General features: G+C 40.5%; 1 protein-coding gene across 1 annotated transcript in view; it reads right to left on the bottom strand.

Moving 5' to 3' along the window:
* Window positions 1-21530, bottom strand: part of PPM1H (protein phosphatase, Mg2+/Mn2+ dependent 1H) — an 84117-nt gene that overhangs the window by 33018 nt on the left and 29569 nt on the right. Inside the window, exons 4-5 of the mRNA XM_026867981.1 lie at window positions 19738-19850; window positions 4849-4933 (exon numbers count right to left, since the gene is read on the bottom strand). Coding sequence (XP_026723782.1) covers window positions 4849-4933; window positions 19738-19850 — 198 coding nt within the window. The remainder of the gene's footprint in view (window positions 1-4848; window positions 4934-19737; window positions 19851-21530) is intronic.

The following is a 21530-nucleotide window of genomic DNA, read 5'->3' as shown; positions in this document are numbered from 1 at the left end:
AAGCACTAGTGACTTTTGGGAGATCTAGCAGTATTAGTCCAGATGAGGCTTTTCATACTTCCAGAACTCTGGATTCTTTATTTAAAAGTAAATGTAAACTGTTAATTTTTATTTATTTTCATTCCAGTCACAAAAGAGATGGAACATTCCTAATGATTTATTTTATGTATTGCTACACACTGACAGCAGAGAGCTGGATTTTTTGGTATTAATTTTCTAGTGTATGATATTGTAAACAATGAAGTCACTCTGCTTTGAAAGTGCAATTCAGTTCACTTTTAAAAATGCACAGCCTATCTTGATTAAATCATTACAAATCAATTCTAGCTTAAGACTACTGTTGCCTGCCACAAACCAAGAAGCCTTATTTAAAGCAAAAAACACACCTGACATCAAAATGAAGTTATTTAACCTTTAGATTATAAGATTACTTATTAGGCTGGATCACAGGTCCAGACCAAAAAAAAAAAAAAAAAGTTACAGGCTTTTAGCATTTTTCCCCTTGAAAACATGAATTTCCTATATTGAAAAGGTAAAGCGATTGGGAGAGACTGCATTTCATAAAGATTTACTCAGATGGAAAGTCTGAGGTCACAAGTGAAATAAGATTAATAAAGCTGGCAGAGTTACCAGTGGACTGCTAATGTTCAAATAAGATTTCTCTTCCGCGGCCAAGCCTCGATGCTTGATTTACAATCCAGGGATCTTAACTTGATTCTAGCATTTTTGGCATCAGTGGAACAGAGGGAAAAGGGCAGTTCTGAAGATCCTGGTGTCTGTGAGCTGAATGCTTATGTGAAGAAATGGAGACTTTTGTTGGGCTTTATTTTAAACTTTAAATTTTCTATATTTTTACACTTTTTAACAGTCATTTTTGATGCTTCACTGTAATTCTACAGAGAGAAGAATGTTCTGCTGTAAAACTCAGCTGCAACTTCCAGTTGGGTTTTTTGAGAACTGTTCTCCATTTACTAAGAGGCAGGACTCTCCTTCCTTTCCACCCAATCAAAAAGTGTGCTGGGCAGCAGAAGCAGAAAACAAATAAAAAGCAACATTTTAAAAATCTACAGATCTCTCAAGTAGATATATAAGCAGACATAAGGAAATCCCCTCAAGTGATCAAAAGAGAAACAAAGGCATTAAGTGAACTGACTACCAGAATTTCATCTGTGATGAGGCACCGTATTTTACATTTTTTTATTTGTTTAGTCTCGATTTGCAAGAACAGCAGACCAGAAACACCATTCAGAGAATTTAAAATTTAATAAAAAGAGTGACTATCAAACACTTCCTACATTCTTACAATGTGTGTATGTTCAGACAACATTGTTATTCTGTGTTATGGAACTGGAATATTTTCCATCATTTTTCTTTCAGAAGCTATTAGAGTTTTCTGGCATAAATTGGTATAGTCTGCATCATATGTTTTTGGTACTCTGCCATTTTGTGGTGTATGTTGTGGCTAGATGTACTATATTGACATTAGTTGTTTAAAATGGAGTCCACTCAAGGATATATTAGTCACGTTTTTTTCAAAATGCCATTTACTTCCTGCTGTGTTTCCTGGTGATCAGCAAAGCAAATATGAAATTAAGATAAACCCAGATTTACACACTAGTGTGTCAATTAGGTGGCAGGAAACACTGCAGGTATCTTACTGTGCCTCAATAAAGCCTGCTGATGCTTCCTCTTTTATGCTTGGGTTTCCCAAGCATCCTTCAGCAGGTAAATTAGTATCACTTAATCCTCTTTGAAACCATGACTGTCCAGGTTCATGAACCTTTGAATGGTGTCAAAAACAAGGAGCATCCATGGCTCACTGCCACTGATGGCCACCCAGGCTCTACTAGCAGTAAACTTTGCCCTGGTAGCAGCAGTGCACCATCTTTGGTCTGAGCTGTGAATTTCTGGGGCACTGCCTGGCTACACACATGGCCACAGTATGCAGTAACACCCTACTGACCTCACATGACATCTTCAAAGTGCAGCTTTCATAACTGACAGAAATATACCCATCTGCAATACACTTATTCATCATTCATTCTAAACCATTTTCCAAGGGAATAATTAACAAGATCTATGTCATTTACTGTTGCAATTTAGACTATCATGACTGAAATTAAGTCTCCTTAGAATATGGAAGGAAAACTGCCTCCGGCAGTCATTGCCAGCACAACTGTTGAATGTACCAGAGCAGCTCCCAGTCAATACTGGATTTTGTTTTCCCTCAAGATACACTGATATGGGAAGCCAGGGTTTTCCTGGAGTAGGTACTGTGCTCTCTTGCCACAGTGCTAAAAAGAAGACAGACACGAAAATTCAGAAGAAAAGGAGGCTTGTGAACATCTGCCAGTGGAAGGGAAGCAGCAGAGTGCACTGAACCTCTACAGAAGCCAAAGGACCAAGACAATACCGGTACAAGGCTTTCATGCCTTACATCTTAGGAAGCACTCTCTGACTGAAGGATTGTCCTCTGACACAGAAGTCTTCCTCTGCCATATGGCCTGCCTGAAATCTGCAGATGTTTGCTGTCCTCCCACTGCAAAGAAAGGGGGTGAAGGTGTAGATGGAGGGATGACCATGTCCAGAACTCTCAAAAGTCAGAATGACTAGACAGTCAACTTGTTCTTTTGAGGTTGCCATGCCAGAAGCCTATGCCCAAGGCCATTCTTGGATACATGGCAATAAACCTTCATTAAAATGGGAGCTGAATAGGGAAAACATTTGTTTCCCACCCCCCATCTCCAGTTACTCAACCAGTACTAGCTGAAGCACAGTTTTGTCTAACACAAGGCTGGAGGACTTCATACAGAGATACTCACATGACCTGAATTACTCATAATCCCACAGATTTCTTTGCACATGGAAATTAGGACCCAGAAAAGAGGACCTAAAGCCAAGTTCTGTGTGGGCAAAAACAATCAATAGGAACTAAAGGCAGAGGAAAGCTCCTTTCACCCTGACTGTGCTAACAGTGTCTACTGCACAGGGAACCAATGGTCAGTAGCTGGTAGACTGTAAATTCATTCCCTCCCTTTGCCTGTGCAGTAACTTCCTCACAGTGACCAGCATCTTTGCATTTACAAAATAAATTATTAATGCTAAAATGATTAACTGATTTTCTCCTCTTGTGCAAGAAGAGCGGTGCAACATGTCTGAAACAAAGAAACTCAGCTTTAATTGCAAGTAAGAAAATAAATCTAAGTAACTTCAGATAAGAACAGCGTAAGAGAGATGTTGATGGTGCAACAGACTGATAGCAGAACCTGGGGATAGCCAAAGAGAGTATCTGGAATCTAATCAGCAAGACAGATGCAACCGTTGGAATGTAATGTTTGTCAACCTCGTAAGAAATTCCGGGTATTTTTTTTTAAAACACTAGGGTAAAAATGTTATATACTGAATGTTATGTTTGAAATTATCTCTAATTTTGTTTCATGTTCTTGCTGTCTTGTATGTATTTTCTTTGAACATGATACCCATAGCCCTGGCACATTTGTTACATACAGAGTTAAAATAAACAAACAAAGGTAAAGGAAATTTCCAAAAGAAACATCAGAAATGCCTTTCAGATCAGCTGCTGTTTTCAAATATAAGCCAGAAAGAACATCAAAAGAGGAAAAAAAAAAAAAAAATCCCTTGTAGGCAATGCTTTATCTCATATTTCCTACAGAAGTAGCAGACTCCCTAGATACTAAAGATACCTTTTATTTTAAGGGCAAACAAATTATTTTAAACGTAACTGAACTGTAAATATTTATTAGGCCTCTTTTCCATTTGGTTCTCTGAATATAAATACTCCCAAAGCAGCATTTCTTCTGAATGTTTCAGCTTTAAGCCAGTGAACCCAACTAAAAATCCAATGTGACAATAATGGAACATTTAAAATTTTTCTTTAAAACCTTCCACCCCCACCTTCAATCACTGGCATTTTGCCTAGTTTCAAACTACAGTGCTTGGGCCAGGCCGAAGATAAGAGACACCTGAAGACCAGGGAATGCCACTAGCCTTGGCCTGTACACCTCACATCAGGCAAAGCTGACGGTGAGCCTGCCTTGGCTTAAGCTTAAATTTCTAAGAGGAAATAGTGGAGACCAGAAGAATCACAAAAGAAATCTCTCAGGCACATTAGGAATGATGTTTTGACAAACAGCCAACCAACTGATCTGACCATCAATGAAAAACTTAAAAATAACAGGACTGTTTGCACAAAAAATAACACCATGCATTTTGACTTATGTTTCTTGGGCAGCTTGTGAGCCAGTGCAACTTGGCATATAAATCATCCCACATGTCCTCAGCTAGTCACTGTGTCCCAGCTTTATGGGTGCTGCTACACTAAATAAATGTAGTCTTTATTCACTCATCCTATCTTGCAGCTACTAACGCTCGCTGAGATCACCTCCTCTAAGGTGGATATCTTTTCCCTGATGAAGATACTATTGGCATACTATCAGAGCAAATGAATAAAACCCTGCAATATCATTCATACAGACACAAACAGCAGTCTGTGGTATTTTATACTGTCACACAGTAAAGAGGTCTATGTCTGAGCACTCACTATCCAACACCAATCAGCTGCTGAAGGTCTGCAGCTGAACAAGCTACACAAGTACAGCCATGCTAACGGATGGCCTTCACAGAAGAGATAAGACTCCTTTCACCGGGATTTGCATCACCAGGTTTTTCTCCACATTTGCTGATGGCTAAAAGACATACATGGTCAGTCACGCAGATATGTGGTCTTCACTGAGCCACAATTAACTCAGTGGCATGTGTCTGAGCCTTAGATATTACTGGGCAATGCTTGTCATCACCAGTACCTGATTTGGTCCTCAGGTCTCTTACCAGATACTGAAGTCGCTGGCGTTCGGTCTCTGGAGTGAATTCTGAAGACATTGGAATGACTTCGCCATTTCGGATTATTATAGCCCTGTAATAGTAATAAAACATCATCAGTACAGGGAAAAAAAAAAAAACAAACACCAAACACACCCCCCCCCCCAAAAAAAAAAAACAAACAAAAAAACCACAAACAAAACAGAAAAGCACAGGGTACAGTCACACTCTTATTCTCTTCAGAGTCACAGTAAAATAAAGCCATTTCTTTTCTACTGAAGTTGTCAGCAGAGCAGGATAATAATTCTTGCCCTGCATCTTTTAGGCTGGATAACAAAGTATATTTGTATATGCCAAGTTCATTTCAGAACTCACAAAAAACATCCAAGCAACAAAGGCAAGAGTTATTTCAGTTGATGTCTATGGGGTATCCTTATTAAGTGAAATGCAGACACCCAGAGGAGATGCTGCAGAATCACTGATTGTAGAACAACTCTTTGCAGGTTTTAATCCCAGTTGTGGCTGAGACTGTCTAAACTACTGGCTTCAAATAACTCATGCAAGCACTTTCCAATTATTGATCGGTTGTATGTCACGTCAGAACATTTCTACTCCAACAGCAAATGGAAATGGAAAAGCAAATCCCGTTCAACACAAATTTAACTGGTTACCTGCTGAAAGATGACAGGCAATAGAATGACTATATATTGGCCAGGAGATTTCACATGCACTTCTGCAAATGACAGAAGAAATTCTCTCAAACACCTGCCTGTTGCCTCTTAACAATCTGCTATGTTGCACGCAAAATACAGTCTGAATTTTCCCAGATGTAACACCACTGGCTGAAACAGTCACAATAGGGAAGTAAATTCTTCCCCATATTCCTACTGCATTCTGCATTCATGTATTCACTCACAGAATTGCATTCTTTTATCTTTCCGTCATTTAAACAGCTCTACAAGTATAGTAATGCTTGGCTCTTTCAAAGAACTGGATGACTATATGTATCATCCCGAAGATTTTAATGACTGTTTTGGAGTTGTTTCTCCACCATCAGTAGATTAATTCAGTGTTTGGATAGTAGCAGCATACCAGCTCCCCTCCTGAATTTGCACAGAATTTGGTGTAGATAAAACAAGCAACTGTTACTTGGTTTCCAGTTTCTATGTTTTAAATGGTCTCTTTTCTGTGATCCTGTTGATATATTTATGTGCTAGCTTACTTCTCTTGATACTGTGATCAATTTGGTGGCATTGCTTCTATGCCAGGTATTCTGATGGCACTGCAATGCAACCAACAAATATGGTAGGCACACAAAGACTGAAAATTTAAACTTAAAAATCAAAACACAAGCATCTTGACAAAAACAGCCCAGATACAAACCATCTTTGTAAAATTAGTGGCAGTGGATAACTCTCCAAGTCTTACAGATACGTTATCGGTATAAAATTGTCTCCAAATAATAATCTATTATTACTAATATGCAAAAGGAAGGAGCATTATCAAAGAGGAAAGGAACTGTTCACATTTCTGAGATTTATATGGCAAAGAACTGACAAGTACAGGATGGCACTACAATGGGAGAGGTGGGAACAGGCTCTGTTGATGAGGGGAAAACAGCTCTGCTTTGACAGAAAACAAGTTTACTTCTCCTGGACTTCCAGCACTCCCTTGCAAATAATCCTGTGTAGAAATTAGATGTGGCAAGAGTGCAACCTACATACCAAAGGCTCCCACTGGTCCTCCACTGCTAAAAACAATACTGTGTGCTTAAAATGAGACAGACATAGTGGTTGCAACTCATTAAGAGAAATTTGTGCAGAATTTTTGATGGAATTTTTCCCCCTTTATGGGATCTGACTACATTACAGGCTTACAAAAATGCCAGTCCAATTAAAAATAATAAAGGTTTGCTGAAAATTGTTCTTTTGGGTTTCCAAGACAGTAATTTAAAAATTAAGACCTCTACCACCTCTTTTCTGCAACACCACCTTTGCTTTCATTTTTGCAATTCCTAAGGTATTTGGCTTTGAATCAGACTCACTTACTCAAAGACAGTGGACAGTTTTTATAACCTTTTCATATGTAATTTGACTCACTTGAGTAGGCCTCCATTTAAGGGGACTGTGGGTTTAGTACAGAGTAAGTACCCTGGCAACAGTCTAGACTGCACTGATCAAAGGAGCTGATCAGACACTAACCGAATTTTACACATTAGTTTAAGAGTCATAAGGGATCTACTGATCTTATATTAGGTCTTTCAGACAAGCACAAAAACACACATTGATATAACTGCTAGTACATCAGGCTAATTTTCTGATTATCCTTTTCTCCCTCCATTAAAATCACCATTAAAATATGGACTTCCTGTGAAAAGACCACTCAGACCAGTCTGAGGTTCACCTTTTTCTTTGTGCACACTGAAATACTTCCTATATACGTTGATAGCTATCATTCTCACTTCTATGGGTAGAATTGGGCCCTGAGGGACTCACATCATATAAAAAAGCAATTCAGAGGCGAGTGGGTCAACCTTTCATTGCTCAACTTATTTTCACTAGAAATTGCAGCCACCTGGGATGAAAAGCACAAGCCAGCACAAAAAAACAAAAAAAAAAATCTCTGGAAGGGGGGAATTAAAGCAATGCTGTTGATATCTGATATAACAGAGCCTCAGTTTTATGTTTTTCATTCATGTTTTCAGCAGTTGGACTTTATTCAACCTGAAAGTTACAGCTGCTCATAAGAGTCAAATGATTTGATCCAAGGAATTAGACAGCTTTAGATATAAGTAACGGGAGGGACGCAGACGTACACGTACAGGTCACTGGTCTGTCAACTGTGGTGGGCTCATTATCCTCTTACTAGGCTCTTTACCTTTCCGCACCAGCTGCTTAGCTGTTTCATGACAGCAAAGGGTATTTCTGATGGCCCAAGTGACAAAAACAGACACATTCATTGACCGTCTCACTGGTGAGGCTGGGTGTGAAAGCCTGGCCTGGGAACCACCTTGCTCAGTGGGATTTTCCCCCGAGATTGAAGAGATACCGCATCAGGCCCTAACTGGGTTTGGAGACTGAACTGCCCTTCCCGTGACCTTACAGTGACAGAGCTGCCAAGCACTGACTGAAGGCTTTTCCCACTGAGCAACCTCCAGAGTTCCGAATTCAACAGCCCAAAGTCAATAACTGCTCATGGGGAGGGAGCCTGGCTGATGCGGCAGCTACAAACAGCCCAGTAACTGCTTTTAGAGACCCACTCTATATGGTCCTGTAGGACGATTAATTTTGACTTTGCACTTCCTAATGGACTAAGGAGCATCGTGGCATTATATGAGCATTACTGCTTCTGGCATGCATTAAAGATGCATGTACACAATGAAACAGCACTCCGAAAGCATTTAGCTCCCCATGCATTGTAGAAATATGAATGTGTTATTTTATACCAGAATATAGCTGTCCTATTAAACTGTCAGAAATAGCTACATAGGAAGCAAGAACAACTTGAGAGATGCGGTGCCCAGAGAGCATCTGATGCTGCCATGTTTATTAGTGACATTTTAATTTCAGCCACACTGGTGAAACACATTATAGCAGAGCCACAGGGCAAGCCTGCCAAAGGCAGATGGATGATTCATGTTTGCAGGGGACAAGTATGTCAACACTAACCAAATATTCTCTGATGACAAGGTTGCTTCAGACCCACACCAATTATTAATTTGTACGACCAATGATGTAGTAATTAGAAAACAAAAGTTTTTTTGGCAGGATAGGAAATCGGGAGTCACAGATCTGCAGCTTCCCTTGGTGTATTGCCTTCCGCGCTCTACTGCTCTAATGCCCTCTCCACGCAACATCATCCAGAGTGAGCAAACAAACAGGAGAAACTGTCTTAAGTCTTGAGGCCACGAGGGCCATTGTCATATATTTTGATCCCTTCTGAAAACTACAGATTTCCCTGACTCCCCTCTTTTGAGCCCACCCACACAAACTACAGGATCATACTTGCCCTTGCATTTCAGACACATGCTCTGCATGACAAAGAAAATATGTTCACTAATCTGAAGCTTCTAAATATTCTCAGAAAACAGGAATATATTGGGAAAAAAAGTCCCCAAAACACAGCTGAAGTAGCCTAAAATTGAAGAAACAAAAATCTGATTTTGTATCTCTCTTCTGGCCACTTCACTGAGCACCTGCTGATCCAGAAAAGCCATGCCCTGAACAACTAAATTTGGAGCAAGTGCAATACCAGCGCCTCAGGACTGCCAGGCACAGCAAATCCTGCAGCGGACTATGTCCACTCAGTCACATGCAAGTGCAAAATAACACCAGGATCTTAAAAGGCTCTATGTAAGTCTACAGAAACTACAATTATCCTCTGAATTGACATAACCATGTAGTCCATGGTGATCAGCTAAATGTTCTTTTGAGTATTTCAGCATTCATACAAAACCTTAAGTATATGGTTATTTTCTATATTCAGATTCGATACTTTAAAACAGTATTTGGTGCTTTAGTTTATATCCCCTTCTAAAATGTGGTGAATGAAGCAACAAAATGGTAAAAAATCTGCCACTGTTGTACTGCTGCTCTCACACGCAGGATATAGCAACAACACTGGCTTAAGGAAATATCAATATATGAATTGCTTTTGCATTTTTAATATGGTTAAAACAGCCATCTCTCCTTGAATCAAGCAGGGTTTGGTGTGTGGCGCCCCCCTCCCACCTTATTACATTCAAAGGGGAACCAAGCAGTAGATTTTAATTAGGTGTGTCACGAAATAGCCGAGGAAAAGAAAAAGTAAATCCCGGAACTACTGAATCAGTCTAGGTAGGTACTTGTTTACTATGGTAACTAAATGCATATATTTAAAGAAGCCAAGGAAGAGCAATGCTGATGTCTGGTGAGCTTCAAAACAGTTTTGCTTATTTACCTTTTCTTAATTGCTAAGAAGTGAAAGAAGAAGTGATTACAACAAGATTCAAAAAAAATGTTTCTCTCCTCTCTAAAGTACTGGAACTTACAGCCGTTACAACTACTGATGACTTTTAATACATTCTCATCCCTGGCACCTTGGTTTCACTTACTCTCCCTTAGTCCCACGTAGACTCATTTCTCAATGTTTCTGTAGAAACCAGGTGAACAAACACACCACTGCACTGGCAATAATCGTGGAACTGTAGTGCAAAGGCTTTAAATTATTTCCTTAATTTTATGAATTAAGGCAGGCTTGGGGTAGTGAAACAAGCCATTATATAACATTTAGCTGGCATTAAAACAGGTCCTAGTGATGACATATCCATCACTATAAAACTCAAGAGGTGAAAGCAGCAACCCTCAGCAACACCAACGGAAAAAAAGCCCTGGCTGCCTCCCACCAGTAATACCCAAGTGATGTTTCAAAAATGCCCCAACTCCTACTCGGCATCGCAACCAAGAAAACAAGCAACAAACCAGGGAGGGGGTAGAACCTGTCCTCATTTTCCATCTACTGTCACTCAACAGTCCTGCCACCTATTTTTTTCCATTTTTCAGTGTAAACATCAGGCTGTCCGCAGAAGTATTGTGACAGAATAGAAACACTGAATCATTTTTCTTTCAGCTGAACAAAGGCAACGTTAGCAGGGAATGCACTCTCCCCACAACAGTGTAGTCTCATTGTGTATGCTGTAGTTACAGCAGGCTGTTTGGACACATTCATTCATCACTTGGGGAACTTCGGCTCCCTCCAGCCAATAAAAGGTGTGAGAACTTGCGTTGGTGAAGCACTGCATAAAGTTAGGGTTAAAGTAATTTCCTACAGGAGTGTGCTTCAGCATTTCCTGCAGGAACAATGAAGAATCCTCCCAAATTTCTGCTAAGGCCTTTTGCAGACTGCCAGCCACTCCGGCTTCTCCAAGGGTTAACATCTCAGCAGCACAGCCGCCAAGTACCGCCCTGCTCCGGCAGGACACCTACCAGGCATTCCCAGGTATTTCACTCAAGGGCCTCTTTACATGTCCTCTCACTAGCACAGAGCCAAGTGCCTACACCTCTCCTGTGGCAAAACAACCTCCCCCTGCCTTTGAAAAGAACCAGGTAAAGAAACTATGAAATCCAGTCCCTGCAAGAAACCTTGAAAGTCACCTTACAGAGGCACCTACAAGCACGCAAGCTGTTCCTGCACACACAGGTGGAGAGTATTAAGTTGTTTCCAGTTACTGGACTCATTCATGTTTACATTTCTAATGCTTATTTAGTGATTTCTGTGGAGAAGGCCTCTGGGCAAAATGAGGCTGCTGATACGATTCTGGTGGTCTGTTGTTACTAAATTAATTGTATTATTTATATTAAAGGATTATGAATGGTCAAGTAGAAGCTGTTTCTCAAAGCAAAATAATATTCATAGGTTCCACAGAAGGGTTTACTTCTTATCTACACTTAACACCTGAGACAGTCAACATCTTCCTTACTGCCACCAAAACAATAAAAATCTGAATTTTTGGAACTGATCTCACATTCCCTCCCATGTATTCAACTAACAATTTAGTAAGTAGCAGCTAAAGGGATTTTCTACTAGCAGCCTCCCTCTGCCCTATACTGCATCCAACAGTGATCAAGCACTTAGCCATCACCAATACAGTAACTACATTACTTCAGTTGTTTCTGCATCACTACTTACTCTACAGTTTTAAATTAAATATAATACTGAGCTTGCAGGTTCTCCACAGAGGAGACAGCTTGAAGACGACACATTGCCCAGTCATTTTTGCCTGCAGGAGCTCCATGCTTCTAGTTCTCAGTGACTCTTTGGCAGGCTACAGATCCATTTCCATGGGACTCTCCCATGAACTCCCTGCTCTAATTTAGGTCCTCGGGTGTATTGCTTGTCTGATGCAATCTAAGTATGAAGTTATTAATAGCAGTTGGCTTTATTAGCAGTGTTTCATTTTAGGGCTAATTATTTTTTTTTTTTTGTACTCTCACCCCCATCACTAATGGAATTGTCCTGGCTATCTGTATGCCTTTTTTTTTTTTTGGTTGATAATCAGGAAAGTAACTTTTGCTATTGAACCAGTGGTGACTTTATATGTTTACCTATACACTTCTAGTATTGCCTACTCTGGTTCCAGTAGTACTAAACAAAAGCCAGTAAACTAAACTAAAATTCTCTGTAATTAACTGTGTGTCCTTTCCTGTTGGTTTACATCTGAACTTACTGATCTTTCAGAGAGGACTTCAGCTGGCAGCTCAGAAGCTATTACAAGCCAGCTTATAGCCACACTGTTAGCACATGAAAATTGCCTGCCATCGGTTCCAGCATCTTTTGGTTGGAGATTTGCTGCCCTCATGGGATTCATTTTGCCTGTGATGATTTCAGTGTATTCTTCATTTGAACACAGCTAAGTCCAGGGCTGCAGTGATGATACACCATTACATTTCTGTATCACGGCTTAAGAACATGCCACCAACTACTCAGGTCATCTCAAGGAAATGAACAAAGTGCAGTCATGTCTCTGTGGCCAACTCTGAGCCTCAGGACTGGTATCTCTGGAATCAAAATCTTTTTCCCTGCTGTCCAGGATATCACATTCATCTCCAGGACGAGTTACTATGGCAACTAAACCTAGGCTTAGTGGATGAAGGCATTGCTGTGCGAGTCAGTGTTTATTTTGCCAGTAATATGGCTGGGATATGGCTGACCATGTAAGAGGGAAGAAGCATGGATTTTTTTTCTCTCCCCTCTGCTCTTCACCATCTTACCATCGAGGAAGTTAGAATGACTTTTAGCACCTAAAGCATCCCATCTACTTTGATCTCAGCTTTTCTGCTTAATACAGTGACAGCTGCAGGATATTGGAACAAGCTGGACTGAGAAGTAAAAGTAGACTGAAAAGTCGCACTCTCTGCTCACTCTGCATCAGTGAATTTTTACCCAAGCCCTGCTTCATTCACCCACGCAGAACTCACAAGGAAAGCCTTCACTAAAAGCTCCAGGAACAGGGCTCAAGCTGCATCACGTAGCTGCTGCCGAGACTGAACGGCCTGAGCTGCCCGGCAAGCTCACAAAATTCAGAGGATAAGAAAAGCTTTCCAACACAATAAAGACCGCAGCAGACTTGAAACATTCACCAAGCAAGACCGGAGTGCTCCCCCTGCCCCTCCTCCCATACTACAGATGAGAACTAGAGGTCTAAGGTGCCCAGCCTGCATGTGCCTTGGCCCTGGCGTGTAACACTAGAATGAAGAACCTGAAGGTATCTCTGTGGTCAGCTACAAAGGCACAGATTAAAAAGATGGTTTTGAGCTTAAGACACTGCACTGGGAGATCTGGAGTCTGGTATATGTGCTTATACCACAAGCTGCTTCTATTAGAGGTCACAGGCTCTTTATACATCAGTAAAAGAGTGATTAAGATCATATCTCTGAACCCTTGCGTCACATTAGGAGCTCTACAGGCTACATGTCCAACATACACACAAAGATGTTATTACAGTGGGAATTTTTCCTTGATCAGTGCTCATATTCACCAATAAAAAATAGGCAGCAGGGGAATTTTTACTTGCAGTGGCAGCAACGAGCTTTTTTTTGTTTGGCTTTATTAGTTTCTTTGAGTTTTGTTGGGTTTCATTTTTTTTTCTTTATTTAAAGGCTGAAAACCTAAGAGAATTAAAATTAATAGAATTCGTCACTCCTGAAAACTAATACCAAAGAACTGTGGCTTTCCAGTTTACTGATATTACTTGAAAGCCAGAATCCCTCTTCTTCCTCATAACCTGGAACATTAAGGACTTCATAGGTAGATGATATCTATGTGGTTAGGACCAAAGACTTCACTGATTCTACCACTCACCGAAAATGTTTACAATGACATCAACACCTGCTAGATTGTCACAAACATTCCTAAGGCATACACACCCAAGAAAAACAAGTCTGGAGAAGAGGCAGGATATTTGTTTTGTCTTCAAAAGCCTATTAAAATTTACTGCCAAATTAATAATTTCTGCTAAGTCAGTGCTGGATACAACATACCAGTACCCTGGAACTTGTCATCCACTGGATCGCTAGAAAACGCTCTTTCTCATCACTGCACTTTGAGTGCAACAACTTATTTGTGATCCAACACCTTTTCTTCACACCTCATGTAAAGTGTTTCCTGAAGTGCCTCCAAAAGCTTTACCCATCATAAAATCCTGCAATATCTGAGATTGCTGCTATTCCTATGAATCTTGTGCTCTTGCTTCTCCCTGGAAGGAGGCCAGGCAGGAGAAGGGAAGCAGAAGTGCCTTCTGCAGGCCTGCAAGTCAGGCTTCTAAGGAAAAGAAGCACAGGAAACAGAGATAGGACTTGGCTGTATCTCCTGAGTGTGACAAAGATACCATGCTCTTTTCCAACATTTTTGGCTAGGCAGGATCAGACTCTTCCACCTACAAAACTGCAGTCAGTGAAGGAGAATGTGTGTAGGAGAGACTTGCTTTGTCTTGAATTCAGTCTCTCCGCACTACACAGGCTCTTGAGCAGACCAGACTTAGATTATCTGTTGCCCTGAAATGATCAAACGTTTATTACTTTCAAGTGATTCCATCAAAGAATTAATAATAATAATCTAAAATGAGGATGTGCACACAGATTAGCCAAAATACAATCCATAAGTGTTGCTCTCACCTCTTGGAAGGCATCTTTTGAGTATTTGGAGGAATAAGAATTTCAGAGGACAAAGAGAAGTCACCATGGATTGTGTGGTCCCGAGGTGAAAAGGTCCTGCATGTGGTTCAGAGATCTGCAGCTCTTTTTGTGCCATCTTTAGAAGAACACAGGAAAAAGAACATTTTTCCAAATACTGGAGACTGGAGAAGCTTAGTAACTGAGTTAATCTTCCCTCTAGAGACCTCTAAGTACTAAGTATGAAGCACAGTTATTGTTGTTTATGCAGACACAGATGTAAGGAGACAGAGACAGCTCAGGCAGACCACTCAAGGGAAACAGGGAAAATATATACCATTTAGATCAGAAGATGGGTAGTTAAGAAAAATCAGAAAATTGAAGTTCCTTAAAAATACTTAAAAAAACCCAAAGACTAAAGCAAACTAGCTCTACAGTAGTAATATACTAGAATGCTTTCTGGTTTCCATCCTTACACAGTGTTAGCGCTTCTAGCAAAAATCACCCTGCTGGACTTCCTTAAGGAAGAGGTCAGAAATCATGAACAACAAAAATGGGTCTGAATTATTGATTCCGAATTTTGTGAAATTCTGTTTAAGCTACAGTGCCAGTCAGCAGATATGCGGCTGTCTCCATGACTCTCTCATTTACTTCATAAAAGCAGATTAATCCCCAAATTTGACTTTCTACAATGAGAACTATGCATGAGAGAAGCAGCTGACAAGTACCATGACAGAAGAGAAGGAAGTATAAATGTAGTGAGATTCAACACAAGCAGCAAATCCAGAAAGAACTGAAACAGTAAACAAAGTAGAATTTAATTTTCAATTCACTATATTACAGTGAGAGAAGTCGGTGTTATAAACACTCTCCCACATCTGGGCACCTGAAGCACCAATGAAGTTGCTTAACATACCCACATGGAAGCACCACAAACACATTCACGCATGCGGCTCCTGTCATTTAACAATCCCAAATGCCTTAGTATTAATTCTACACTTGCAAAAAGGAGGAGAAAAACCTATTCTAGACATGGAGATACACATTCAAGCACAGGGTGAATATGCCCTGAAAACATAAGCACAGGGAACAAAAGCAAAGAGGCAAAAGACGATTAAAAAAGCTGATGAAGCAAAGCAAAAATCCAGTGACCCTGCACGTCTGTGAAACCTCCGAAATATCAGGCTCTTTGCTTTGATCCCATGTTCTGCCAATAAATCAAAAAAGCCCAAGAACCCATTTGCAGATTTAGTGAGTGTTTCAGAGCCTATGGAAAAGTCAAACCAACTTGTTGTGCTCTGCTTCTCATATTATGAGAAAAGCACCACTACCCTACATGGCTCCAAGCACAGCACAAAATGGCAGTGCCTGCGGTCTCCAAGCAGCTCCTTAGCTAGACAACAAGAAAGCCAGAAGAACACCCATGCTAGAAATAGTTAATATGATCATACTGCATTACAGTCACTATAGCGATACTGGGCAAATGTTATATTGCATGAGGCTATACAATAATTGGGCAGTAATCAGTAAAAACATTAAGTCCCTGTTTTACTACTGCTTTATCACTAGCTATAAACCAACATCCTAATAAAGACCATAAAACTAAAAAGAACTGAGATTAACAAGGCGTGTTACAGCAGTTTAAAAGTAAAAGTCACTTTAGCAATACAAAATTGAACAATACTATTTAAATGAATGAGCAGAGCAGACTATTCCTTAATATAACCCCCCAACTATTCCAGGACCCTGGCCTAGTTACTATAGTGCATATGTCAAACTGGTAAGCAAACACAGCGCCCAATGCTCACCAGAAAAGCACTATGTATTAGATAGATGACTACAGCACTATCAGTCCCTAATTAGATAACCTTGCGTGGACAATGGTAACCACTGAGAGGAAGAAAGAGAGAGAGAGAGAGAGAGAGAGAGAAACATTAGAAAAAGCTTTGGCCAGTATTCAGACATGAATTTTGACTGTACAAGTAGGTATATTTATGGTAGAGTCCAAGAATGATCAGACAAGCCATTAGAGAATGAAAACTGCTCCCTCCAAGTTGTTTTCATCAGGCTCTGAATATATCACCTCATTTTTAGTAAGGTCCTGGTATCATGTGCAGTTAACGTGTAATTATTACAGAACTGTGATTGCATCGTTAGCAGAAGTTTAATTATATCATTGACATTAGTGATGCCATAACATCAAGCTCAATAATTGTTCATAACAAAACCTACAATTAGCACAATTTTTTCTCCCTTTTACACCAACCAAAAGTGTTCAGCTTTGAGAAGCCTGATAGTCCATACAGAAGCGAGCTAGGGCTGAACCTGAAAGGATTGCTGGCTGGTAATTTAGTAATATGGTAATTAAAGTCTTTTCATGATGTAATTACACATCAACTACAAAAGGACAGCTGCTATACAACACTGCCAGGGTACGTGGCATGAAATGATTAGATTTGAGAAGCTTTGGTGGTTAAACTGAATACCACAGACATAAGTCTGAGGTATAGCTGGCACTGCATTGCACATTATTATTCAAGTCTCACACTTGAGTTTCCTTAGTCTCATTGTGATAGTAACAGTTTGTTGCATGTACCTTGGTCCTGCGACAGCAGAAGCTGTTCAAAACCCACCTTTAGAAGCTTCTGTTGTTTTCAAGTTGCCTGGAATGAAAAAAAGACCTAACCTTCTTCTGGGCAGAGTCAGAACAAATGAGGTTTGTGTAAACTCAAAATGTTTATTTCCCCACCCCTGCAGCACAAAACCTCTTCTCACAGTCTCTAGTCTGTGGGAAATGTAGCTTGATTTATTTGTAGGCTTTTTCCAGTGGGGGAGCAGAAAGGGGAGAAGGAAGAGGACAACTGAGAAGAGGCACAAATGAGTAGGTAAACTCAAACTAAAGCTCAACTGAAGAACTGAGGGTTTTGGCATCTACTTCCAACAGCAACAAGCACAAGTCCCCTGTTTGGATGAAAAAAAAAAACCCACCCTTCTCAAGAGAAGATAAACTTTTTTTTTTTTTTAATGTAGTTTCCTCACTGTATTTTTCAGCACCCTCATTTGTAGCTGTACAAACCACGAAGCTGACGACGCAAGGCATGAAACAGCAAAAAGGAACATATTTTTCCAACTAACACAAATAAAGCTTCTTGGCTACATGACTGGGCTCTTAAAAATACAGGAATGCAGCGCGTACCCTGGCAGTAGGCAGACAACCTCAGAGCTGCTTTTCTAGTCCTATAATGTCCTTTTAGTGATGAGGAACAACTTAGATGTTTTGCAATAGCTGTGTTTCTCCCTTTCTGAAACATGGGAAGTGAGGATTTGGTGGAAGAGAGGCCCAGATCAACTGCTCTTGTAAACTTCAAAGCTTTTATTTTCTTCAGCTATAAAAATCTAGAAGGGGACTTATTTGAAAAATTTTGGGAACTGAGATAATTCTCCCCAGCATGAGGAGGGTTTCCATGAGGTCCGTTTGGAAAGTGCAAAACCAAACTGTTTTGGATCTGGAGGGACCCTGTTACCTACAAGATGTGAGGAATGAGTAGAAAAATTTGAGTCCTGGTTGAAACAAGACCCAGCCTTGCTGATGGGTTCCCTTCTAATTCCTGCTCTTACTGCTTTTCTGAAGAGATGTTTTTGGTGGACTTGATGAATATTCAAAGCCTACTGAAGGCTCAGTGGCTTTAACTAAAGTGGATGCTCAGGCTAATTCAAGATCACCATCATCAAGTTTCTTCCCATTGGGTGTCAGAGGCTGCAATGGAGCTTACACTGCTCTCAGAATGCAGAGAAGGAATCCTGAGGGAACTGGAAGCAGCCAGTCATTTAAGAATAAAGTTCTCAACTACTCAGTTTTGCACAAAACACTTTTGAGAGACAATAAAGCAATTTAGCCAACCCAAAGGAAGAGACTCAACTGTACTTCAAGTGTAAGAGCACAGGAAAACAGGATTATTTCCAATATAATCGCAAGAGATCTAAAATTTTATTCTGATGACTAGACAGGTGGTCTACTCAAACAGGTTTGCAGCTATCCTCTGTGAGGGCATATTTAAAATTTGATGTGAAAAAGATTCAAATGACACCTGTCAAGAGGAATTGGGTGAGCAATCTGCAACATAAACAGCAAATTCAGCCTATTAAGAACAACCACTAACATGAAAAGAATAGGAACTTTATGCTCAAAGTATTTACCTGACTCCCTACGCAGTTTAAAGCGGTAAGAAACAATAAAAACCTTGTAGTTTAAACTACAAAACATCTTGTAGTTGACCACTCTCTGTAAATACATTGTGCAGACACAGTGCAAACACTAACTGTTGTGCACACAAACCTGAAATAAATGCATAACCATAGCAATCTTCACCTAAAGACAATGTGGTTCAGTACCTTTGCAGACTTCAATTTCTCAGCTGCTAACTAAGAGAACACAACAGCACCTTTTATCATCCGGGGAATATTCTCCCTGGCCTGTTTATGCAGAGCACTGCCAAAAGAAACATGTGAAGGTCTAAAGTCTTGCAAGAGCATCCTCATCTCTCTCTGATGGTGGTATGGGCAGAGTGATAGAAAAGCAAGCGAGAGATTTCCAGTATGCTCCTAGCTTTAGCTAAATCAGAAGACAAAGAAAAAGCTTCTCATCATGAGTCTTCAAGCATCCAACTTCTAAATATAATGAAGCTACAATCCCTGAATGACAGCATTGTTCTGAGAAACGGACAAGCTAAAAGAGGACACAGTCAAAATCTTAACCTGTGGTAGTCCCTCTCCTGTTACAGCAGTAGCAGTTGCTTGCAGATTATTGTCTTCAATTATATCAAAATCTGAGAACCAGGTGGCCTTCCAAGACTAAGACTGAAAACAAGATCCACAGGACTTCCTACTGAACCAGTCCAGCCCTACCAGCTGTTCCAGATGCAGTTACTTTGTCAGCGTTCAACACACAATTCTACTACACACCAAACATCTCTTCCGTTTCAATAGCTCTTTAGCATCTTTCCACCATCAAGTCATCCAGAAACCGCTACAGGGCCAGAAGTGTCCTCAACCTCCCTGATTGCAACCACCACTCAACAAGATACTAGAAGCCTATCACTGTCATTTGCATTAATTTCTCTGAGAACCGTTAAGTGTCCAGCCAAGAAACAGAATCCTCTTGCGATACTGTCTGCACTTAAGGAACTTCGTAACATCCAATCTGGAAAGTCTGGGGCAAAGAAATAGTTGGAAAGACACCACACTTACTCACCTGCTATCACCAGCATTTGCCACATAAAGCTTCCCCAATAAATATACCACCACAAGGGCTGTGCAGCCACCAGAAATATTATACACGGTCCTCTCTCGTTCTATTTGCAAATCCTATAGGAAAGAGAGAACAAAGGTTTATAATGACAGCATTGCAGTTAACATTTCAGAAAATGAAGATTCCTCTAAATAAAAAATATAGTCTTTCTTAAACTGCATGTCCCACTAGCTTTCTTTACTGTTGCAGCTATGGCCACATGGTCAGGGAGAAGAACGGAAAGTCAAGGAGTATCTGTTACTTATGGTACAAAAATGTTGGGGAGAAATCAAGACAGAAGACGGGAAAATATCAGGCACCAAGGAACAAACGGCAGGTCTGAGGGATGCAAGGGAATTTGCTACGGAAAAAAATCACAATGAAGGCAAAGATAAATGCAGCTTAACAGGTATCTGGTGCTATAATTGGAGAGTGCTTTACATAGACAGGAAATAATTAATGAGAGCTAGCTATGATATTAATAACTACCTGCCGTCCAAAAGGGACGCTAGGATTGCAGAGCATATACCTTTACAAACAGCAGCAAGACACACTTATGCCACAGGGCTACCCTTCAGAAACACAGGGAATGGGTGGATGCTAAACTTGTTAAGGGGGCAGAGGGGGGAAGGTCAGTAGAACAGTTTTACTGAAAAATATCTGGCATTCACAGACTTTCCAGGATGAACCACAGTATTTAACCCTGTCTCTCATCTCACTGCTTTTATGAGTTCCTGAAAAGAGTTAATTTTTATGCACATGCACAGGCCCAAATTTAAGGAGGTACGAACCTATTCAGATTGTTCTTCCTGTGTTTAGCTTCCAACTGTTTCTGAGTGTAAGAAACAGTACACATAAAAAAGCCCCCCTGCTTAATATAAGTGGAGAACACAAGTCACATCTGTCACCAACAATAAATCAAGGACAAGAATGAAAAAATACAGGTTTTATTTTTTCATATATATATATATGTAGTCCCAGGAAGGCCTGGAGAACATGAAAGACAAGTAAATGACCTATTTTCCAGCAATCCATATATTTTAAACAAAATTGAAGTATATGTCAATGAATTCATTCTGATGCCTCTTCATTTAGTTTGGGGTTAAAATACATTATGTTACAAATTACCCTCCTCTCCTGCATCCAGAATCAAATCCAGTTTCTAACTAGTCTTTCCTTGTATACTGGACTCAAACAGGGAGCATCATTTAACGCTGTTATTGCATGTACTGGCAAATCTTTTCAGCTAAACCCTGCCTACATGTGTGTGGTTTTTATTGTGAATATGTTTGCCTCTGTGCATACACACACAGAGCTTCAGCCATTTTCACATTTGCACTGAGCAACAAACAGCTCAAATTGTCTACGCCTTGGGGTACAGGATTTGGAGCTTTATTTTAGAACTAAATTTATCTGAAGAAAAGCACCACAACAAATGCAAACCATGACGGCTGCAATTTGATTGAAAATCTGCAGAGTTGAAGGACGCCGGGGACCACATTTCTTTCCTACGAATTTCGGGAGAGGGAGGCGACCCGGAGCAGCGGTGGGAATGCTCAGCAGCTCTGCCCGCTGTCCGGAGGGCGCCGGTCTCAACCGGGCGGTGTGCGTGAAGCCCGATCGAGGCGCCGCGCTGCCCGACACGGCCATCCTCCGCTGCTCCCGGGAACTGCCGCACTGCTCCCTCTTAACCCTCCCACACACTTGCGGTCTTTCTTTTTCTCACCTCCCACTCCCCTCCCCCCGCCTTTCCTTTT

The sequence above is a fragment of the Athene cunicularia genome (assembly GCF_003259725.1).
Source record: "Athene cunicularia isolate RWA chromosome 1 unlocalized genomic scaffold, athCun1 chr1_part2, whole genome shotgun sequence".
Classification (NCBI taxonomy): Eukaryota; Metazoa; Chordata; class Aves; order Strigiformes; family Strigidae; genus Athene; species Athene cunicularia.
Note: the sequence above shows the minus strand (reverse complement) of the source record. Positions and strands in the feature narration are given on the sequence as shown.